Here is a 23,797-nt window from a genome sequence, read left to right as displayed (position 1 = left end):
CGAAAGGCTAATTCCTGTCAGATCCAATATAGAATAAGTATATAGTGGGCACAGCACCGTTCTTTAATCTTAATCGTCTGCAAATCCAGATTTATAAACTAGATTAGTGGGTAACTCAGCAATAAAATTTAGTCTAGAAAAATCACAAGTGCACAATAATTGTATAAAATCTGAACATTTAGTGGGAACAAAAAACATTATTTAGTGGAGAACAAATAAGAGACGATAAGTGTAGCACTAAGTCTGGTAAAACGTTTTCATGTATTAAGTTCAGCAGAACTGCTTCTTCCTTGATTTTGCGCAAGCAAAGGTGTCAACTACATCCCCAAAGTCCATTTGTTTGTTACCGTCTCCACAGTTAGCGCCGGCTTCGTCAGACTCAGCGCTGCTAGTTATCACAATTCCTGTGACGTTTTCACAAAATCTAGTGATGTTCTCAAAAAAAAAAAAAAAAAAACCAACAAAAAAAAACCTTTCGATCCCTGGAACATTTTGAATTGTAGCTAAACATCTAACGACCTTGTCTTTCTTTAACTTTCTTTTGCAAAACCACTCAATTAATGTCATTTTTTATTTAAATTAATTTCCTGTAGCCGTTAAGAAAATGACACATTTGCACTTGTTGTGGACCAACTCAACTCAACCAACAGATTGGGGAGGGGGGAGTGAATAGTGGTAATGCAATCTTTATTTATTTATCATTTATTAGTATTATTACTATTGTTAAATTAGTGTTCATAAACGAGTTATGTATGGTCTTTCAAGAATTTTAAGTTAATAATATAACAAATTATGGAAAACATTTTTAAAGCTTGTGTGATGTGGTGCCCCCCTAGTGGTTGTAAATGGTTGGTGCCCCGGACACTGGCCCAAGTGCCCTTATGGATAATCCGGCTCTGTTGATGGCAATTTGCTATTTTACAGTAAACACTTCATAATCTATCCAAACAGGTCAACAAAATCTTGTCTAAACATTCCTATTACATCTGTTACATGATTTTATGGTATATTATAGAGCCTATGAATGTTCATTTGAAGTTTAATATGTTGCTTATACAAAGACATTTTATTTCAACATATTTCAATCGTTTTCACTCATCTCAGTATAGCAATATAGTTCAAGAAAAGCCAAACTAGTCAATGTGTACATTTTCATAAATAGTATGTTTACTAATGTACAGTAAGTGTGTGTAGTAAACAAAAGCGTGCTCACTATTGGCCGACGCTGGTCGTGTGTGATGAGTGTGACGTACAACACAGAAGCACTGCGCTGTTACACTATGTGAACTCACTCAGAGGCCCACAGAGAAGAAAATGAACAGTTGAATAAAGTCGTTATTATTTGTATGGTGTTTTTTTTTTTTTTTTGCGCTAAAAAAAGTATTCTGGGTGCTTTTTTGTTTCAAAGCAGCTTTACAGAGATAAACTTAATATAATTTAAAGTAACAGCGATTGGTTTGGTTTTATAGCGGTTCTTCAATAATGTTATTTTCCAGCTAAGTTAGTTTTGATTGATTCACTTCCGTTAAAATGAGCTAACCCTTTAAGTATTTTGTAACGTAGTATAGTAACTTTTTTAAGTTTTTCAGCAAACTACTTATTTACTTTTACTTGAGTCATATTATTTTCCAGTACTTCTACTTGTACTCAAGTAAATTATTTTTAAGTAGGAATACTTTAACTTAAGTACAGTTGTTTAGTACTCTTTCCACCACTGTGGACTTCTAAATGGCGTGGGTGCTCAAGAGAAAAAAGATGGTAAGCACGAATGGCAGGTTAACAGGCTAGCGAAAATACTAGTGTGTTGTGCTAGCGATAGTGATTTAGATTGTCAGATCAATGGGACCGACAATATTAGATAATATCAGATATACTGTGATGATTAAATTATATTAAAGGGGGGGTTGACAGCTTTTTTTCTTTGCATGATTGTGTTTATGGGGTGCAATATAACATGTATTCGGGGTTTTTCGTTTTTAAAAAGTCTTATTTTTCATAAACTTCACGTTTATTGTCAGCCGCGCTCTCCTCTGTCCTCGAACGAGCGTTGACTTCCTGAGTCTATGAAACCACTCCCTCAGAAACACGTCGTGGGCTCAGATTGGTTAGCTTGGTCCGGTGAGTTGTGATTGGCTAAACTGTCACTTTCGTTGTCCGGAAAGTTAACGCCCATTACCTTTACGGGCACGTCATGAGCTCTGGTCCAGATGTAAATATGCGTCGAACTGCAGTATCAGTATGACCCAGAATCAGACCGAGAAAGCCGCGATGAAGCGAGTCAAACAGAACCAAACCACACACGGCTCTTAATAAACGTTTCTGAATGCTACTAATGTTATACTCAAACAGCGGTGGCAAGTTTACGTTCTTGATCAAATCGAAAATAACGTCATAAAACATATATACATGAAAAATACATTTACAACATTAGCACTTATACAAAATTCATGTTTGTACGCGTTTGTCGTAGACACAAAATAGCATAACTAATAGTGGCAATAAAGCTAGCGCTGGCATTTGAAAAAAACTAAAACACAAGGCTAACGTTACGTCTGGAATTATACATGCAAATACATTTAAAATGGTTAAGTCTTAGCCTACTTACAGGTTGTGGCCCAACAACTCTGGTTTTAAAGTCGGAACTGCTTCATGTTTACAGTTTCTCGTTGAATCCCGGTGTTGAACTCGTGGAGATTCTGGAAGCTGTCTTCCGTAAAATGCGCAGCACAGAGAGCTAGATTACGATCGTCATTTTCAGGAACATAATCAAACATAAATTGTATCCATTGTTGACGAAGTACAGCGTCTGTGGGAAGTTCGAAGACATAAGACCTGACAGCTGCGTGAACAACACACTCGACGAGCTGCTGAAATATGGCCATGCCCTTTTCTGCTTATTCCGGAGGGAGTGGTTGATGCAAATGTGTGGGTTAGTGACGTACCATAACCCAGCTGTAGTCCCAATCCAGTCGTTTTTCTAGGCAATATACTTCCTGATTTTTAAAAGACGATATCTCTGCTTACTTTCAGCGCTGCAACTTTGCAGATACTGTTCATGCACCAACAGCAACATTACACACTATTTAAAATGAAATCACAGTCAACCCCCCCCCCCCCTTTAAACAATATAAACATCAAGAAAGGTAGAAAATAATAGATAAAAATAACAAAGATAATTGTTTGTTACAAACGATACAAGCTACAAAAACAAAATTCACCCAGGCAGACAGGAAACTGCTGTGCAACGGTGTCTCATGTTACAGTTGGACACTGCAGTTGAGTCTTAAAAATACATGTTGTATTTACATATTCAATTACATTAAAGTCCCCGTGAAATCAAAATTGAACCTATTTACTTTGTTAGCGCATATTACTAGTCTTGTGGTGAACAATTAATCCGTGCAAGTAAATATATATTAAAAAAATGTTTTACCTTGGTAAAAGTTACTTCCGGTCTGGAACGGTTGATGACGTAGGTTTCACAGTTTGGGTGGGGAAACGCTTAACCACTCCCCTCAAACCGTTAGTTTGCTATGAGCGAGAGATGGAGAGGAGGAGCGCTAGAGTAAAACCCTGCCCTCTGTTCAATATTCCGTTTCACTTGGAAATACGTCACAGCACGGGAGAAAAATCGTTTGCAACTTCCGGTTCACGGGGACTTTAAAAAAAATGTTATTCGTCTCTTTTAAAGATGTAGATCACAGGTAATGTATTCGATGAATTGATGTATACTGCAAGGGAAAAAAATCACAGTAAGAACAATCCTCAAAATGATAGATTTGCTTTACGAGCAAATTGCATGAGAATATTATAATTAATTTTCTGAAAATATATCTTGAATTAATTTCAATGAATATTAAATTGAATTTTAGTAATACATCTGATATCATTTAGTGAGGTTTAAAACAAAACAAACAAAAAATCTGTTTGCCAAGGAGATAAGAAAAATGACACTATTTCAAGATACAAAAACAAATCTTGTGCAATTTTGATTCTCAAGAAAATATATCTCTTTTTAAGGATGGGGATGCCATTTTTATTGGGAAAAAAAGAGAGGAAAAAAGCTTAAAAATATCATTAATATTATATATTATCTTAATATTATCTTGAAAATGGACATATGCAGGTTTTGAAGATTATTTGTGCCAATGTGAGACGATTTTCCCTGCAGGCTCCTATCACACCCACCTCTTAAAGGAGCATTTCACCCATTGCAACATTAATCTTTATTGAAAGTTGATCATATACAGTATGTAGTCGAAATGTAAAATATTTTTTTTTTTAATTTGGTGCCCTCTTGACCGAGAAAAGACCAAGGGGTGCCTATATATGAAAAGACTACATGCCCCACAATGCACAGCTCCACAAGCCACACCCACTAATCCGGAACAACGCAAACAGAGAATTCACTCTTCCGTCTACAAGGCTAACATTAGCTGTCACCGGAGTTTGAAATTAATTTCACACAAAATGTCTAGTTGGCTGTGGCGAGCAGGACGATCGAGGGCGAGGGATGTAAGAGGCCGGCGCTCTGCGCGAGGCCGGTGGCATGAGTTATAACAGAGACTGATAATGAAATACACCTGCGTGGCGTGGCGCCGGTCTTGCGTCTCTCACAGAGAAGCGAAAGCATAAAATGGGGAGCGACGACGGCAGATCGAGAGAGAAACAGGCCTGATTTTATGTTGTGTTTTGTTTCTGTTGTGAGTAACGTTACAGCAATCGCCAATTTGTTTCTGTTGTGAGTAACGTTACAGCAATCGCCAATGAGGGGCTGCTGGCTTATACTTTCGTTTTGTATTTGTTCATTTGACTATTAAAATGCTTAAATGTTCGCCGGTTCCTGCCTCCTTCTTCCCACAACAACAAACCCTGTTAACGTTACATTGGCAAACTCATTAGTGAATTGCTCCTCATTTGTATTTATTCTGTTTGGTGAATTACTGCATGATACCTGGATGTTTAGTCAGGCGAAACTATCAAAACACAAACGTCCGTGTGCTCGTCTGATTCAGAGATTTCCTCCAGGAGAAATTGCCATCGTTGAAATTCTCTGCAGCAGACGGGCTGTGTCCGTAGGACGTAGCACGCAGCGAGAGCACGGGCAACAGCAATCCGCCCAGCGCCAGAGCCAGTGCGGGGTCCGCCGCCTCGGCGTCTCCTGCTCTCCCATCAGCCTCAGCTGCTCTAAACTATACTGCGACTCGTAAAGATAGCCACGAACATCGGATTCGAGCAGCAGAATTTCAAAATCCTCTTCTTCCATATCATATTTAGTTTCTTCCGTCATTGTCATAACTTACTATCTCCACAGCACTTGTTAGCTTAGCTTCCAAACAAGATGGCGAATATTTATTTCAGTTTCTGCAAGTGAAGTCCCACCCACTGATCTGTAATAGGCTTGTAGGGTGAGTGGGTCCAACACCCTGGAATAATAATGAGCTAATGTTTGTAGTTCTAAAGATTTTAATGAAATATGACTTCCTGCTTATCGTGACGCAAAATGACGATTTTTACGTGACGATAAGCAGGAAGTAAAACACTTAAATCCTTATTTCTCTCATCTCAGGGGAAAATAAGGGAATAAAACATGACCATTCAAAAATATGACTGGGTTTCTAAAGATACAAAGTTTAATGCAATTGGGTGAAGTGACCCTTTAATAAACTGAGCCTTTATTCCTTTGATTGGGGCAATATCATGTTGATCTGCTAGCCTTATGTCGTTTGTCAGAAAACTGGACAATAAACAGGAAAAGAATGTTCATGGGACACACCCATCTGTCCCTTGGATCACAGATTGGCCCCAGGCCTGTGTGAGCTTCACTTTGCTGTGAATTATAGCAGCTTTGAGTCATGATGTACATTATGCTGGTCTGTGAATGATTTTCGTTGTAAGGGCTTTGAGCATTGCAGTGTTTGTAAGTACATGCACATGCTAGCAACTGCAGTTCATGTACAGCAGAAACTAGTGCTACACTCACGTGCATGTGCAAAGTGCATGTCAGTGCGAGAAAGAGCTCCCTCTAGAGGCACTAAAATAACCTTGACAGCTGCATATTGTGTAGAACATCTCGGCAACCACCTACAAGTTTCCCCCCCCCCCCCCCTACTTTAACCATCTGGGCTTCTACATTTAGGGGTACACTTACACCTCCCGGTCAAAAAAGACCGAAGCCTTAAAATTTAACACATATTTAACTCTCTCTCTCTCTCTCTCTCTCTATATATATATATATATATATATATATATATATATATATATATATATATATATATATAATTTATTTATTTTTTCAATAAATGCAACATTTCACATCAAAATAGAGTGCAGGCTGCAAGCAAAAAAAAAAAAAAAAAAAAAAACAACATCAAGTGAGAAGACCATCCTTTTTGATTCCTATTGTTGTTTTAGAAATGATTTCTCTATCTTGTTCGTATATTCGTATGATATCATATTCAGACTGTTTGAAATTAAATCCAACCAGACATTAAAGGGATAGTTCACTTTGAAATTAATTTTTGATATGTTTTAGCTTACCTCAAGGCCATCCAAGATATAGGTGTCTTTGTTTTCACAGCATTTTCAATTTTGACATTTTTCAGTCAAACCGTTGTTGTCTATCAGTCATACACTGGAGGCAAAGGGGTCCACCAAAAAGCATGCACAGAGAAGTCAAAATTAAACATAATTTAATGACTCGTATGTAAGTACACATTGATGGCCTAAGACACGAAATTAGCGGGGTTTTTTTTTGAGAAAACGAACAGTATTTATATTGTTTTTACCTCGTGTAATCCCGAACCGAACTGAATCAGTTCAATGTTACACCGGAAGTGGTCGCTTGCGTGTGACGTCACTCAATATTTACGCGGAGATTTCGGAAGTTTTACCTTTTACTAAACATATTTAGATATACCGAAATCGTCTTCCGTTGCGGTTTCCCGTATATCTAAATATGTTTAGTGAAAGGTAAAACTTCCGAAATCCCTGTATAAACAAAAAATGACGTAGGCGCGCAAGCGATCACTTCAACCGAAGCGCCCGTGCCGTCAGATCATTTTGTCATGGCTATGATTACAAGAGGTAAAAACTATATAATACTGCTCGTTTTCTCACACAAACCGCTCGTTTCGTGTCTTAGGCCATCAATGTGTACTTACATGTACGAGTCATTAAATCATGTTTAATTTTGACTTCTCTGTGCATGCTCTTTGAGGTGAACCGATTGAGGACCCCCTTCACCTCCTATGACTGACAGACAACAACGGTTTGACCAAAAAATGTCAAAATTGAAAATGCTGTAGAAACAAAGACACCTACATCTTGGATCCCCTTGAGGTAAGCTAAAACATATCAAAAATTAATTTCAAAGTGAACTATCCCTTTAAATTTCACACACAATAAAACCAAAATGCACAAGTGAATTAGTGGAAAATGCTCTTTTAGGCTTTATTCATATATTAAAAACAACAACATCAACAATGCGGCAAGTTAAACTCTCTCTCTCTCTCTCTCTCTCTCTCTCTCTCTCTCTCTCTCTCTCTCTCTCTCTCTCTCTCTCTCTCTCTCTCTCTCTCTCTCTCTCAATTCAATTCAATTCAATTCAAATTGCTTTATTGGCATGACTGTACATATTACAATATTGCCAAAGCTTGTAACACATAGCATAGTGAAGACATCAATAAAAACAAAGTATTATAACAACTTAAATTGAAATGTACAAATTAAATTAATTGCAAAAAAATAACAGTGTAACAGATTATAAATTCTATGAACGTTTGATACCACAGTGTTTTAACATATATATACACACATACACACATTACTGAGGGTCACTGTGGTGGACATTAGGGAAACACACTGAGGTCACACATTCACACACATTCACCTACTGTCTCTCAGGCTGTGGCACGCACACACGTATCTGGCAGCCAGTGCTGCGGTCTGTCCCTCTCCTAGTAAGATCTTTATCTGCTCTACTTCAGTCATGGCTGTAAAGTTCTGTATTAGTTTATTAAGTTTATTGAAGTAGAGGTCTCTAATCGAGCTGTATTTGTGGCAGTGGAGGAGGAAGTGTGTCTCTGTTTCGATTTCTCCTGTGCTACACTGAACACACACCCTTTGCTCTCGGGGTAGCCAGCTCTTTCTGTGTCTGCCAGTCTCGATGGCTAGACTGTGTTCACTCAGCCTGTACTTGCTCAGGATCTGTCTCTGCTTTGTGTCTCTCAAACTCTGGAGATATTCCTCCATTTCATAATTTGATTTCAGATTTCGATAGAATTGTAGTTTACTTTGTGTTTTGGTTTCCTGATCCCAATGTTCCAGATATGTATTTTTAGACTGTTTAGTAATTTGGTTCATTCTGATGTGTGTGTGAGGAGCAGTGCTGGTCTGAGACTGGTGAGTGTTAGTACGGTTAGTCGAGTTAGTGAGTCTCAGGACCAGCTGACTGAGAAGACTCTTTTCGGGGTTCAGTTCTTGGGTCTGTAATGCTTTAAAATGTAGCGATTCTGTGGGACTTGATTTTAGATGCATCCAGAATTTGAGGGATCTTTTTTGCATATTAATAATCAATGGGAATCGGCCTAATTCTGCCCTACACGCATTATTGGGTGTTTTCCTTTGTAGTTTTAGTATCATTTTGCAGAATTCTGTGTGTAGGGCTTCTGTTGGATGTCTGTCCCATCTAGTGTAGCTCTGATCACTGAGTGGACCCCACACCTCACTTCCATACAGCGCAATGGGCTGGATCACACTATCAAAGATTTTACACCAGATTGGAATCGGTAATTCAGAGTTTTGGAATTTCTTCTTAATGGCGTATAGAGCTCTGCGAGCTTTATCTTTAAGAGCATTCACTGCCAGACTGAAACTCCCCGATGCAGTGATGACCAGGCCGAGGTAAGTGTACTGCATCGTGTGCTCTAGGCCGGTGCTGCCTAGACTGAACTGGTATCTGTGTTCCTGACATCTGGGCTTCTTCTGAAAGACCATAATGTTGGTCTTTTTGAGGTTGACTGCCAGGGCCCAGTTCTGGCAGTAGTTGTGCAGCAGGTCCAGGTGCTGCTGTAGTCCCTGTGCAGTGGGTGACAGCAGCACCAGGTCGTCTGCGTACAGCAAGAGCTTGATGCTCCTGTCCTGTAGGGTGAGTCCAGGGCCTGTAGACTGCTCCAACTGCACCGCTAGTTCATTTATGTAGATGTTGAACAGCGTTGGACTCAGGCTACAGCCCTGCCGCACTCCTCTCTTTTGGGTAAAGAATTTTGTATGTTTGTTGCCAATTCGAATTGCACATTTGTTGTTCGAATACATTGATTTTATAATGTCATAGACTTTACCCCCTACACCACTTTGTAAAAGTTTGTAATATAATCCGTTGTGCCAAATAGAATCAAATGCTTTTTTGAAATCGACAAAGCATGCAAATATTTTTCCGTTTTTGGTCTGTTTTACGTGTTTATTGATTAGGGTGTGTAGGGTGTAAATGTGGTCAGTAGTTCTGTGTTTTGGAATGAAGCCAATCTGACTCGGGCTCAGGACATTGTGTTCGTTAAGGAAGCTTACAATTCTATTGTTTAAAATACTGCTAAATAACTTCCCCAGATTACTGCTCACACAAATGCCTCTGAAATTATTAGGGTCTAATTTATTTCCACTCTTGTGAATTGGGGTAATAAGTCCTTGGCTCCAGATGTCAGGAAAACAGCCTGAACGGAGTACGATGTTGAACAGTTTGAGCAGCGCCGCCTGCAGCTCCGGTGTGCTGTGTTTCAGCATCTCACCTAGAATGCTGTCAGGACCACAAGATTTATTTCCTTTTAGGCTTTTGAGTTTGTTTGCCAATTCTTCCTGTGTAATTGGGAAGTCAAGTGGATTTTGATTATTTTTAATTGTCTCTTCATAAGTTTGTAGATTTAGTTTGATCCGATTATAATTGTCATTGAGTTGTTTTGATGGGATTTCTCTGTATAAGTTTTCAAAATGAGTTGTCCAAATTTCTCCATCTTTTATTGGTAGGTCTTGTGGTTTAGCGGTGCTCAGATTATTCCACATATCCCAGAACTGATTCTGATTTATTGAGTGTTCTAATTCTTCTATATTTTTGGTCAGATGGTGTTGCTTCTTCACTCTAATTGTGTCTTTATATATTTTTAGTTTTGAAAAGTATTCAGTTCTTAAGTCAGTGTTGTTTGGTTCTTTATGTTTCAGATTTGATAATTTTCTAAGTTGTTTTCTCAATGTTTTGCAGTCTGAGTCAAACCATTTTTCATCTTTTGGAGTATTTTTTGTGTATTTTTTGCCTTTCTTTTTCAATTCACTTTTCTGTGCTGCTTTATTAAATATGTTATTGATTTCATTTGTAGCCGAATTAACACCATCTTTAGTTGTTTCGAATTTCTTAGTAATAAATGTGTTTATTTGATTTTTTAGTTCTTCAGAACTGAGGGCTTGGACAAACTTTTCTGTGCTGTCCGGAGCCCATTTGTATCTTTGCTGGACCTGATACATTCGGCAGGTTTCCAGTCTGTTTTGTTCTGGTGTGTGACGCGTTTTGATATAAATGTTAGTTTGGTTATGGTCAGAAAGCGGAGTTTGCTGTTTGACAGTGAATGCATTGAAGGAGGATGGGTCCATGTCAGTGATGGCGTAGTCAACTACACTAGCTCCAAGACCTGAACAACACGTGAACCTCCCTAAAGAGTCCCCTCGGATCCTGCCGTTGAGTATGTACAGGCCTGAGTCTCGGCAGAGCTGCACCAGCTCTCTACCAGTTTTATTTACTGTCTGGTCTAGGTTGTTTCTCGGTGGAAGCTTTCCTGTGATACTCGGGGGGTCCTGGCCAAAGACATACTCATCACCCTTTGGGTCTATGTCATCAGGTTCAGATCCAGTTCTTGCATTGAAGTCTCCACACAGCAGCACATTTCCCTGGGCCTGGAAATGGCTGATTTCTGTGTGGATGTTGTTGAGGTATTCCTCCTCATGGTAAGGGGAATCCGCTGGGGGAATGTAGATGGCGCAGAGATATATTTCTTTAGTAGAAATGCCAATTTGGTTTATTTTTAACCAGCAATGAAATTTTCCAACTGAGACTGTTGAAATGTGTTTGGCCAGATCCTCCCTGTACCACACCAGAACTCCCCCCGAGTCTCGTCCACGGTGGACTGTACTTATTTTGACTGAGGGGACAATCACTTCATAGTAGCCTGAGGGACAGTAGGTAAGCGCATCATTTCGACACCAGGTTTCAGTGAGGATTATGATGTCAACATCTTTTATATGTTTTAGAAATTCTGGGTCTGTACTTTTAGAACCAAACGTTGAAGAGTGAAGACCCTGAATATTCCAGCAACTTATTTGAAATGAACGCATTCGTATTCTAAAAGATAAACCTATTTAGTGAGACAGAGAGAAGATAATTTAAAGTAGGTTACCTGTGAAAATATACATGGTAAACAATTTACATTAGTGCAAAATTATACGTATATATATATATATATATACATACATATATATACATACACATTTTTTTTTTTTTTTTCCCCTCTCTAGTAGAGCACTGTGTGTTCTTATCTGTTCAGGAGCTGGTTGCACAGTGTTTGCAGCATCTCTCTGATCTGGCTCAGTTCGCTGGCAGGTGTGGAGGTGGAGGTGGTGGGTGGAGCAGGAGGCCGGGCTAAAGCTTCAGCGTAGCTCTGTGCTCTTGGGTGGGGGGATTTCTCTGTGTGTGTGGAGGGGGTTGGTTTCTTCTTCCTAATGGGGACTTGATGGCCAGCAGGTGAACGTGGAGTTGGTGACTGCAGGTTTACAGGTGTGTAGTGATCCATAGGTGGGTGTGAACGTGGTGGAGGATGTGGGATGTTTGTCCAGCTGACGTCTCTCCTCATCGGGGTCGGGGGGGTGTGTCTGGGCATGTAGGGTTGAATTGGCCGGTAGTGTTCTGGAGTCGGTAGCAGATGTCTCGGTGGTGTTGGGGTGCGGCCCAGGGCTGCATCTTTAAGGGCCCTTGCAAAAGTGCGCACTGCATCTCTGTGCAGGTGGAGTCCGTCGTACAGGTGGTGGAGGCCGATGTGGTGGTGGTGGACCAGGTGCACGTTTGGAAGTGAAGAACATCTGCGGGAAATTTCAGTGTTGATGTTGTGGATAATGTGTGGTGGTGTGTCATGTCGTGGGAGAAGTGTGGAGATAACAATCCGGGATTCTGGGAATTTTTTGCTGGTGGTTTCTGCCATTTTCCTGACAGCATCCGCAGTGTTGTTGCGCAGCGAGTGGAGGTCATTGGTCCCAGTGTGGATTATGACACATGAGGGCTGTCCTGGGAAGTCTCTGATGATCTGGTGGGCGTGGCCAGTTGTGCTGCATCGTTTGGCAGAGACTTTCTGATGTGGAAAAAGTTTCTGTGGGTCTAAGAACTTCCCATTAGAGTCCATGAGGAGGAGAATATCTGGATCAGGTTCTGGAGGGGGGGCAGGGGCGGGTTGAGTTTCTGCAGGTGTCTGTGTGTTTGTGACAGGCTCACTGTCTGTGTTTGTGTAGTCTGTAGTAGGAGCTGTACTGTAGTGACGTGTGTTGTCTTCTGTGTTTTTCTGTAACTGCTCTCTCATTACTTGCAGCTGTCTGGAGAAGCTCTCTTCTTTTCTCTCGTTGTCCTCCTCTAGCTTGCGCATCTGTACGCGGAGAGTTTGGTTTTCTCCTTGCAGTTCCCTGAGAGCTCTGTTGAGTTCAGTGATGGTAGAGTTGGTGTCTTTCTTTAGCTGTCTGAGCTCATCTTTGAGCGCTTGGATGGAACTGTTTGTGTTGCATGTGTCTGAAAGTTTGACTTGAGTGTGTTCCCTGAATTCAGCGAAGTCCAGTTCCAGTAGAGCTAAACTGTCTCTCAGTCGCCGGTCTGATGGTGCAGGTGAAAGAATCACTGGGCCTTCCTCCTCAGAGTCTGTGCTGTTTGCATGAGGTTCGTCTCTCTCTTCCTCTACTCTGGCCTTCAGCCGGGGGAAGATCTCCTCGAATGAGTTCAGGCTTGCCTCATTGCCTTGCAGAAGGAAGGTGCCTTTAGTATAGTAGGTTATGGTGAGTATTGGGTTGTCTGTGTCAAGCATTTCATCTTTGCATATAGTTAATCTTCCACCTCGACCAATTCCTTCTTTAAAAATGTTCTTGAATTCCTCACAGATGGCTGATTTCCATGCAGTTATCAAAGTGGTGTAGAAGATGAGGTTGTTCTTGATTCTTCTCCCATTAAGTTGAATGTAGTCCGCATACAGAAGATCAGGGTTGTCTCTGAGAGTTTTCTCTTTGTGTTTTTTTCTGGCCTGTACACTTCTGCACTTCTCCGGGTAAAGCACCTCCCCCGTGCACTCTGTCTGCGCCAGGGTTGCCATGGTGATCGGGCTGGGCACTGAGCCAAGACTGCAGCTAACTTAGCTTTTAGCTTGTAATAATGAGAGATTTTACTCTAATAGATCAAAATATACAGTTTTTGTTTAAGATTTTTGCCAGATGAAGCTAATCTCTCTGTTTAGTAACTGAATATCAGAAGTTTTTCAGCTGTAGTTCCTTTAAGAAAGCCTTTCAGGTTTTGGAGGGAAAACTCCAGTTAGCTGTTAGAGTGGAGACTCAGAGGCTGGATGCTAACCCACAGGTTCAAGTCTTCTTTCTTGTATTAAAATGTATTTTATAGGAAAAAAAATAGTCTTTACCCGAGTCCAAGTTGTTCTTCTGTTGTTTTTTCTTGTTTGTTGTCGTTATCTCACTCTCTGTCTCATTCTTTGGTTCATTCTTTTATAATTTTTCAGGAGCTCATCTTTAGAGTGGCTGATCAGTGGCTGCTCCTCTCTCTCTCTCTCTCTCTCTCTCTCTCTCTCTCTCTCTCTCTCTCTCTCTCTCTCTCTCTCTCTCTCTCTCTCTCTCTCTCTCTCTCTCTCTCTCTCTCTCTCTCTCTCTCTCTCTCTCTCTCTCTCTCTCTCTCTCTCTCTCTCTCTCTCTCTCTCTCTCTCTCTCTCTCTCTCTCTCTCTCTCTCTCTCTCTCTCTCTCTCTCTCTCTCTCTCTCTCTCTCTCTCTCTCTCTCTCTCTCTCTCTCTCTCTCTCTCTCTCTCTCTCTCTCTCTCTCTCTCTCTCTCTCTCTCTCTCTCTCTCTCTCTCTCTCTCTCTCTCTCTCTCTCTCTCTCTCTCTCTCTCTCTCTCTCTCTCTCTCTCTCTCTCTCTCTCTCTCTCTCTCTCTCTCTCTCTCTCTCTCTCTCTCTCTCTCTCTCTCTCTCTCTCTCTCTCTCTCTCTCTCTCTCTCTCTCTCTCTCTCTCTCTCTCTCTCTCTCTCTCTCTCTCTCTCTCTCTCTCTCTCTCTCTCTCTCTCTCTCTCTCTCTCTCTCTCTCTCTCTCTCTCTCTCTCTCTCTCTCTCTCTCTCTCTCTCTCTCTCTCTCTCTCTCTCTCTCTCTCTCTCTCTCTCTCTCTCTCTCTCTCTCTCTCTCTCTCTCTCTCTCTCTCTCTCTCTCTCTCTCTCTCTCTCTCTCTCTCTCTCTCTCTCTCTCTCTCTCTCTCTCTCTCTCTCTCTCTCTCTCTCTCTCTCTCTCTCTCTCTCTCTCTCTCTCTCTCTCTCTCTCTCTCTCTCTCTCTCTCTCTCTCTCTCTCTCTCTCTCTCTCTCTCTCTCTCTCTCTCTCTCTCTCTCTCTCTCTCTCTCTCTCTCTCTCTCTCTCTCTCTCTCTCTCTCTCTCTCTCTCTCTCTCTCTCTCTCTCTCTCTCTCTCTCTCTCTCTCTCTCTCTCTCTCTCTCTCTCTCTCTCTCTCTCTCTCTCTCTCTCTCTCTCTCTCTCTCTCTCTCTCTCTCTCTCTCTCTCTCTCTCTCTCTCTCTCTCTCTCTCTCTCTCTCTCTCTCTCTCTCTCTCTCTCTCTCTCTCTCTGTGTGTGTGTGTGTGTGTTTTATTTTTATTTTTTTATTACAGGTGCTGGTAACCCAAAGTGTGAGATTGCCATAGTCATGTGCAGGAGCAAGTCACTGGACTCAAATAGTGACAGGTAATGGAACTCTGAAACACACAGCAACAGTTTCTGTTACACATTTATCGTCTTCTCAACTGGGAATAACGAAGTGAGACGCTGCTTCGTTTTTGACGTTTAATAAAAGAAAACAAATAAAATACAGCGTGCTTGTTCAGCAGTCATTCACATAATGACGGTTGCCCAGAATGTTCCACATAAACATTACGTGGATCACGTGTCCACGCCCATCGACAATGCCTAGTGGGATATGAAGTCAATGCACAAATCAAATTAAACACAGAATGTTTTTTAACCACATATCTCTGATAACATGAACTGTTATTCTTAGTGTTGGGTATCAAACGTTAACTTATAAATCTTAACTTCAAACTATTCTTTTAAATAGTCTTTTAGCTAATAAATTCCCAACATCCTCCCCCCCATAAACTACAGTTTATAAATCTCCAAAGGATACAGAAGCTGGATGGGTCTCAGCAGAACAGTCCCTGAACTTGGGCGAACTGCACATGACCTCACAAGGCCATCACGACCTGGAAACAATTCCTCAATTCTTCCTAGCTCCTAATTCTTCCTTGCTTGGGATGTTATCTTCTCCGATGAGTGCAACATCTCCGACCTTCAGCAGAGAAGACTTTGGGGTGTCGCAGCGATGAGCCGACTTCAAATCCAGCAAATATTCTCTCCGCCATCTGTTCCAGATGTTGGTCATAAGTCTTTGTCTGTAGCGCCACCTCTTGTTCATCTCCTCCTTATTAGCTGTTGGATGGTTAATCTCAGCTGGACATGGCTTAGGAGGCAAGCAGGTCAGTCTCCGGCCCACCAAGAAGTGAGCGGGTAATAGTGGTTCTGGCTCGTCCACATCATTGTGTACATAAGTGAGCGGCCTCGAGTTGATTATGGCTTCAGCTTCAGTCAGAATGGTGCACATTTCTTCAAAGTTGAGTTTAGCTCGGCCTAGCACCTTTCTGAGAATAATCTTGACTGACCTTACCAGTCGCTCCCAGAATCCACCCCACCAGGCTGCTCTTTCGACGATGAATCGCCAGGTGATGCCCTTCTCTGAGAAGAATTTCCGTAGCTGTGGATCCTTTATGCCTTTCCAGAACTCCTTCAAATCTTGATCAGCTCTCTTGAACGTCTTGGCGTTATCTGAATAAATCACCTTGCATAGTCCTCTTCTTGAGATGAATCTTTTCAACGCTAGCAGGAAGTTCTCTGTAGACATATCTGAGACCAGCTCTAAGTGCACTGCTCTGGTGACAGCGCAAGTGAACAGTCCTATATACGCCTTTGTCATGACGTTCCGTGTCTTCACATAGAGTGGCCCTGCGAAATCCACACCAGTGATCTCAAATGGTGGTGACTCTGTTATTCTGTCTCTTGGCAGTTGCGCGGTAGTCTGCTGCCCAGCCCTGGCATTGGATTTCTTGCTGAGTACGCATCTGGACACAACCTTCTTCACTACCTGTCGTGCCCTCAGAACCCAATATTTCTCTCTTGTCTGCACTAAAGTGTCTCGTACACCTGCATGCATTATCTTCTCATGTTCATACTGCACCAACATTTCTGTGTATCGGTGGTTGCTGGGCAAAATCCATGGCTGCTTTTCACTGTAAGAGAGATCAGAATGCTGGAGCCTTCCTCCCACTCTGAGCAGTTCATCTTCATCCAGAAATGGTTTTAGCTCTCGGATTCTGGAGTCAGTCTTGGGACATTTCCCTGCTTTCAGCAGATCAATTTCAGAGATGAAACTCTGGTTCTGAATCACCTTTATCCAGTTTTTTTCTGCTTCATTTAACTCTTCTGCAGTCAATTCACCACTGATTTTTGAGCTTGAGCGGGTGTTGGAGATAAACCTCTGTATCCAGGCTGTCACTCGAAGCACTGTTTTTAGTTTGCTGTACTTCTCCAGACATAAAACAGGGCTTAAGATGTCTTGGTCTTGCTTAACAAGCTGCACAGCAATCTGGTATTTGGATCTGAGTTCAGACTTTACCTCATCTTCCTGAACATCTTCCTGAGTGCTTTCTGACTGATCAGGTGACATCAGAAAACAAGGACCATTCCACCACAATGAACTCTGCTTCAGGTCCTGCACAGTTAGGCCTCTAGTGGGGAGGTCAGCTGGGTTCAATTTTCCTTTGCAGTGAGACCATGACTGCGGGTCAGTTAGAGACTGGATTTCTGTGACTCTATTCGCTACAAACTGCTTCCACTTATGAGCAGAACCACAAATCCAATGCAGCACTATCATTGAGTCTGTCCATAGTCTGAGTTGTGTCTTGTCTAGCTGCAGTGCCTTCATGAGGGTGTTCCCCAGCCTGGCTGCTATTACAGCACCCATTAGCTCCAGGCGTGGCAGCGTCATCCTTTTGAGTGGAGCCACTCTTGACTTGGATGCGACCAGGCTTACGGTCACATCTCCTTCCTTCGTTCCTCCTTGAAGATAAGCAACTGCACTATATGCCCTCTCACTCGAGTCACAGAACCCATGTAGCTTTAACTCTTCACCATCCTGCTGTGGTATGTGTGTTTGGTACCATCGTGGGATTGAAACATGATTCAGTTGAGGGAGCTCTGAGCACCACTGTTGCCATTTCTTTGTCAGATCAGGTGGCAGTTCCTCGTCCCACTTGAGCCCTCTCTCCCACATTTCTTGGAACAAGCATTTAATCCTGATGGTGAAGGGAGTCAGGAATCCTAGTGGGTCAAAAATGCGAGCAGAAGACCGCAGAACACTTCGTTTTGTGTTCTCTTTCTCTTTCAGAATATCAAGCAGCCCTCTGAGGTCGAACACAAAATCATCAGTGGCCGGTCTCCACACCATACCCAGCACCTTCAGCACAGACCCATGTGATTCTGGTTGCTCAGCACAATCCATCAAGCCTTCCTGCCATTTTTCTTTGAGCTCAGGAGAGTTTGTCATCCATTTACAAAGCTCCATGCCTGCAGCAGACATAATGTTCCTGGCTGTCGTCGTCACTGTATGTGCCTCTGTCACCTCATTTGCACTTGAAATAAAATCATCGACGTAGAGTGAGGAGCTGAGGACTTCTATCACTCGTGGGTGTTCTTGCTCATACTGTCTTAAATGCTTCCTAATGGTGGCTGCGAGTAAGAAAGGGCTTGATGAAGCTCCAAACACCACTCTTGTCATTCTGAGCATGCGCAATGTCACATCCTTCTCCTCTGTTGGTGGTCCTGTGAACCATAGAAATCTTACAGCATCCCGATCTCTTTCTGAGAGTGAAATCTGCAAAAATGCTTTCTTGATATCTGCCATATATGCGATTTTATGCAGTCTAAATCTGATCAAAATACTCATCAGATCTGGATTCAGATTGGGACCTGTTAAAAGACAGTCATTTAGTGAAGGACTTCTATCTTCGTGGGAGGACGCATCAAACACAACCCGCAGTTTCGTTGTCGCTTTATCCTCTCTCAATACCGCGTGATGAGGTAAGTAGTATGTCTGACTGCCTTGTGATGGTGCATGCTCCCTTGGCACATCCTCAGCCATTCCTTGTTTTAAGTAGTCCTCCACAACTTCATTGTACCTGCTGTAGAGTGTGACATCCTTACTCAGTTTCCTTTTCAAACTCTCAAGCCTCTTTTTTGCGATGCGGTAATTGTCTTGAAGTGGCGGATGATGCTGTCGCCATGGCAACTCCACTTGATAACGGCCATCTTTGAAGATGGAGGTTTCTTCGAACCGCTGCAGCGCCTCCACATCCTCTGGGCTCTCAGACTTCTCACTTGTGATGCCAAGGGACTCAAGCTCCCAAAATGCATGCAGCTGTTTATCAATCTGTGCATCCTCACTGAGCTGAATATGCATACAGGTTGTCTCTGTCATGCTTGACACTGCTACTGGGCCTTGCACTGCCCATCCGAAAGTGCTCTCCAGTGCCACTAAGCTCTTTGTCAGTCTCTCTACTCTGCCTGATACTATCTGCCAGTAATAATCAGAGCCAATTAGCACAGAAAGTTCAGGGTTATCATCTCCAGCACCGTCTGCTAGTTGAAGACCTCTGCTTTTCATTTCCCGTTGTATTAGTTCACCAGGCACTTTCACCAGTGCCTCGATTTCAATTCCCTGCTGACTATCCCATACATTCTCCAAGCTGAGCTTCACTATATTGCGACTCACCATTGTTGGAGCAGAGGAGCCAAATGTGTGAAGAGTAAGTGTCCCTTGTCTAGTAACGGGTAGCTGCAGCGCCTTCACCACATTCTCATGCACAAAACTCCCCTGACTGCCTCCATCTAGCAAGCAGCAGACCATCTTCCTGCTTGTGGGTCCTACGACCCATGCCTTGGCAGTTTGTAGCAGCACAGTGTTGTCAATGTCAGGTTTACCTTTCTCTGCTTGGGGAATTACTGAGGAAATAACAGTGTCAATGTTAGCAGCCGCAGCGGGTGAGGATGCCTCATTTTTCTCGCAAACGGCTGCATGATGCCTGCCTCCACATGTGGCACATGACATGCCCTTTGACCTGCAAAACTTGGCTATGTGTTTGGACCCCAGACACACAAAGCACCTGCCAAGCTTCCTTAGTTTTTCCTTACGTGCTGACACCGGGTAGTCTGGACATTTTTCAGATTTGTGTTCAGCACCATCACAGAACAGGCAGTTTGACATTTTCTGCTCAGCAATGTGTAGTGCAGTTGCAGATGTCATGCTTGGTTTCTTTAATTTCACATCACTGGCTGTATATATTTTGCTGCACGTTTTGTTAGCAGACTGGGTTTCTCTCTGGTTGTATGATTTCATCATTTGTAAAGTTCTCTCTCGGCTCTAAACCTCTTTCTGCAGAAACTTCAACACATTAGGCACATTCCACTCATCATCATCCCCTCTGCGACGGCTGTATTCAAGAGCCATGTCGTCCGGCATCATCTGGTGTAATATTGGGCACAACATACCACCATAGGTGTCTGATACCACTCCCAATGACTCTAGGCTTCTGATTTGAATTTCAGTCATCATATAACTGCCTTAATGCACTGACATCAGATGATTTCTTTACAGGAGTGAGATTCAGAAGCTTTGACATGTGAGCATTTACAATGAGATCCTTCCTTCCAAATCTGCTTTGAAGAATATCAACTGCAGCATCATAATTACTGTCTGTCAATGTGAGTCCTGCTACTGCCTTTGCAGCCGTTCCAGTGAGGTAAGTTTTCAGGTAGGTAAACTTTTCCTTTTTGCAAAGTGCATTGTTGGCATGAATAGCAGTCTCATACTGGCTCCAAAATTCCTGCCATAAACTAACATCTCCGCTGAACTTATCAATCTGTAGCTTAGGCAGTCTCACTGTTGGTTTATTTGAGCTAACATCACTTGACTGAACAGGCCGTGGGTTACTCACAGTTTCATGTTCTCGGATCACTCGGTGAGCGCGCGCTTTCATCTCGACGGTCTCTGTATTCCTCCGCGAGTTCAATCTCCGCCTCCACGTCCTCCAGCGCAGTGTATTCCTCCACTATTCTGTCAAGCTCGCGCAAACTGTCCTCCTTTGTTGACAACACGGCTAACATGTCCCGCACACGGTCGATATCCTTATCTTCCTTTATTAATTCAGCGTCAATCTGGTTTAGCAGTCTCGTTGTGGAACTCCGAATCGTCCGACGCTTTCTTTTGGACCTTTCAAGTTGTTCCACACCGACCGGTCGCTCTTCGTTATCTTCGTCCCTCATAGTTGTCTGTGTCCCGGGTTTTCGGCACCAAAATGTTACACATTTATCGTCTTCTCAACTGGGAATAACGAAGTGAGACGCTGCTTCGTTTTTGACGTTTAATAAAAGAAAACAAATAAAATACAGCGTGCTTGTTCAGCAGTCATTCACATAATGGCGGTTGCCCAGAATGTTCCACATAAACATTACGTGGATCACGTGTCCACGCCCATCGACAATGCCTAGTGGGATATGAAGTCAATTCACAAATCAAATTAAACACAGAATGTTTTTAACCACATATCTCTGATAACATGAACTGTTATTCTTAGTGTTGGGTATCAAACGTTAACTTATAAATCTTAACTTCAAACTATTCTTTTAAATAGTCTTTTAGCTAATAAATTCTCAACAGTTTCTATTAAAGTAGAACATTAAAGTAACTTTGTTGGGCAAAGAATTTTGTTGGGCAGGCTGAGCAAATTCCCTCACACAACTTTTTTAAAAAAAAATAAATAAATATTGCTTGCGTTGGCAAATATTTCACACACACACACACACACACATATTCTGGCATGAGGTCCTGTGGTCAGCTCTGAGATCTGCTTTGCCTGCATTCTTTCACTGAGCTGACTATATAGACTTTGATACCATTTTACTGCAGAGGATATTAAAAATGTACTACTCATATATTAATATTACAGTTTTTGGTAACACTTTATTTTGATGGTCCATTTTAACATTCTACTAACAATTAGTATTAACTACTATTAGTGTCAACTAACTCTCACTTGAGTATTAGTTGACTGTCTGCTTAATATCTGCTAACACGTTGTGTTGATCAACTAACAGACATCCTACTTGCCTTAACAGTAACTTTGCAACTACTCTAATGTCAACTTACTCCAACCCTATCTGTCTACTAACACTCTGAGAGTTAGTAGACATGTACGTAGGTGCAACTTTACTTATAGTCAACAGAATGTGTTAAAGGGACCATTAAAATAAAGTGAAACCGAGTTTTGATGTTGCAGATATGAATATTTAGGATATCCACTAAAATAGTAAATTATCTATTTGTCAACAATTTAACTAATTTAATTTACTTAAAAATATAAATAAATCACACAAATAGGCAATGTTTAAAAGTCAGATTTTATGGTAAAATAACAAAATACCTTGGTAAATTACTTTTCAAATTGACATACTGTACAGTACTGTGTAAAAGTCTTAAGCATGTTAGTATTTCCATTTTCACATTTGTGTCTTTTGATGTAGACTGTCAGTAGGAAATATCGATTTCCAAACATTCATTTTGCCATTAATTGTAATTATCCAAATTAGATTTTTGTGTGTATAAGGAGTGTGACAACAGCCGGTATGAATAGCGCTCAGTGGAAATTTCTCAGTGGGCGTGGTCACATTAACTCGTCATACGCTATAATTAGCTGAAAGGAAAAAGACTGACATCTCTCTCTTTTCACACAGATTACATAAACTGAGAATAATTGTTTTTTAATATAAATTACTTCATTTAAAAGAAGAGAATTTCAGCTTCATAAAGAGAAATCTTTAGTGTCTCTGTGACGCTTTGTTTTTATTGTGAGTATACACAAAAAAAAAATTAGATACTTAACAGGATCGAATGATGTATAACACTTATATGAGTATTTTGAGTCTCTTTTGCACTTATAAGAAACTAAAGTGAGCTGGCATCGCCGGCGATACCGCCAACCCCAGAGGGTTAAAACAGCTTTTGCCCTAGGTACAGATGCACATAGTTTTTTTTTTTTTTTTTTTTTTTTAAGGTAGCAGGTAGGTTTCTTCAAGCGTCTTGGAGAAGTTGCCGCAGTTCTTCTTGATTTAGTCTGTCTCAGTTCTGGTTGATCTTTGGCTGCAGTTAATTCCGAGGAATTAAATACTGAAATTCCCAGGAGGAAATGGATAACACCTCATTATACGGTGCCCATCTCCCTTCGGTGCCAAACCCGCCACCTCGAGTTATGCTAAAGACTAGTCTTGAGAGGATGGTTCCTTTAGTAGTCTCAGCTGAAGTCCTCTTGGGAAAATACAGATCTGAGGACCATCTTTATCTTGAGGAAGGCTTCAGCAAAGAGTTCCTGATGCCAATGGCGCCAGACCTCTGAGGGCAGTTCCCTCTGGAGGATGTGGTTAAAACCTCATTATACGATGCCCATTTCCCTTCAGTGCTCTCAGCGGGCTGTTCTGCCAACCCTGCCACCTTGTGTGCTTCAGGGCGCAGCAGTTTCCAGCAACCCCATATCTCAGTCTCCACCCCGGAAACATAGCGGCACTGGGATGCTTGTCCCCTCTAAAGAGGGTCTCAGTTTGGCTGTTCCCTGCTGGTTCGCTGCTTTAGGGTACCGAATTGGTCGCTTGTGTAACACCTAGGAGCATTCTTGAGAGACTGGTTCCCTTAGTAGATTTGTTGGCAGTGTGGGAACTTCTGCAAACATATCTCAATAAAAGCAGAGTGTCACCTCCTGAGCCCCAACTAAAAGACTGGGGGTTGGAGTGGTGCTCTCAGCCAAAGTCTTCCCGAGGTAATCCGGATCTGAGGACCACCATTATCTCCAAGAAGACTTTGGGGACGAGGTCCTGACACCAGTGGTTAACACTTCACTATATGGTGCCCATTTCCCTTCGGTGCCCTCTGGCTGCCTTTCTGCCAACCCCGCCACCTTGTGTGCTTCAGCTCCCTGCACAAGGAAACTAGCATAAATCATCAGCTGGATCCAGTTAACTGCTCGGTTGCTAGTATAATGTTGGAATTTCTGCAGGACTGATTCAGGACCATATTTCTTTAAAAGAAATATCTTAGTGACACCAAACTTTAGGTAGTGTGGTAGATAGACAAAACAGTTTAATTAATGTTTATTAGTTAAAGGTCCCTTGACATGTGCTTATTTTATTATTTTATAATGTTTTCTGGGTTGCCCTTATAATGTTAGTATGTTTTTTAGATCAAAAATAGTCAGAGGTCAGAGGAGAATGGGCCGACTGATTCAGGCTGATAGAAGAGCATTTTTGACTGAAATAAACACTTGTTAAACCAAAGTATGTGTCACGGGTGACAAAATCGCTTGGCGATCGGAACCCTC

The 23,797-nt window shown here is 41.9% G+C and overlaps 1 protein-coding gene across 1 annotated transcript in view; it reads left to right on the top strand.

Moving 5' to 3' along the window:
* The window catches only part of acad11 (acyl-CoA dehydrogenase family, member 11), a 103,742-nt gene that overhangs the window by 64,182 nt on the left and 15,763 nt on the right, over window positions 1–23,797 (top strand). The window contains exon 14 of the mRNA XM_039666429.2: window positions 14,939–15,011. Coding sequence (XP_039522363.1) covers window positions 14,939–15,011 — 73 coding nt within the window. The remainder of the gene's footprint in view (window positions 1–14,938; window positions 15,012–23,797) is intronic.

Source organism: Pimephales promelas, chromosome 22 (assembly GCF_988280905.1).
Source record: "Pimephales promelas chromosome 22, fPimPro1.hap1.1, whole genome shotgun sequence".
In the NCBI taxonomy this organism is placed as follows: Eukaryota; Metazoa; Chordata; class Actinopteri; order Cypriniformes; family Leuciscidae; genus Pimephales; species Pimephales promelas.
This window is presented reverse-complemented; position numbering and strand designations above follow the sequence as displayed.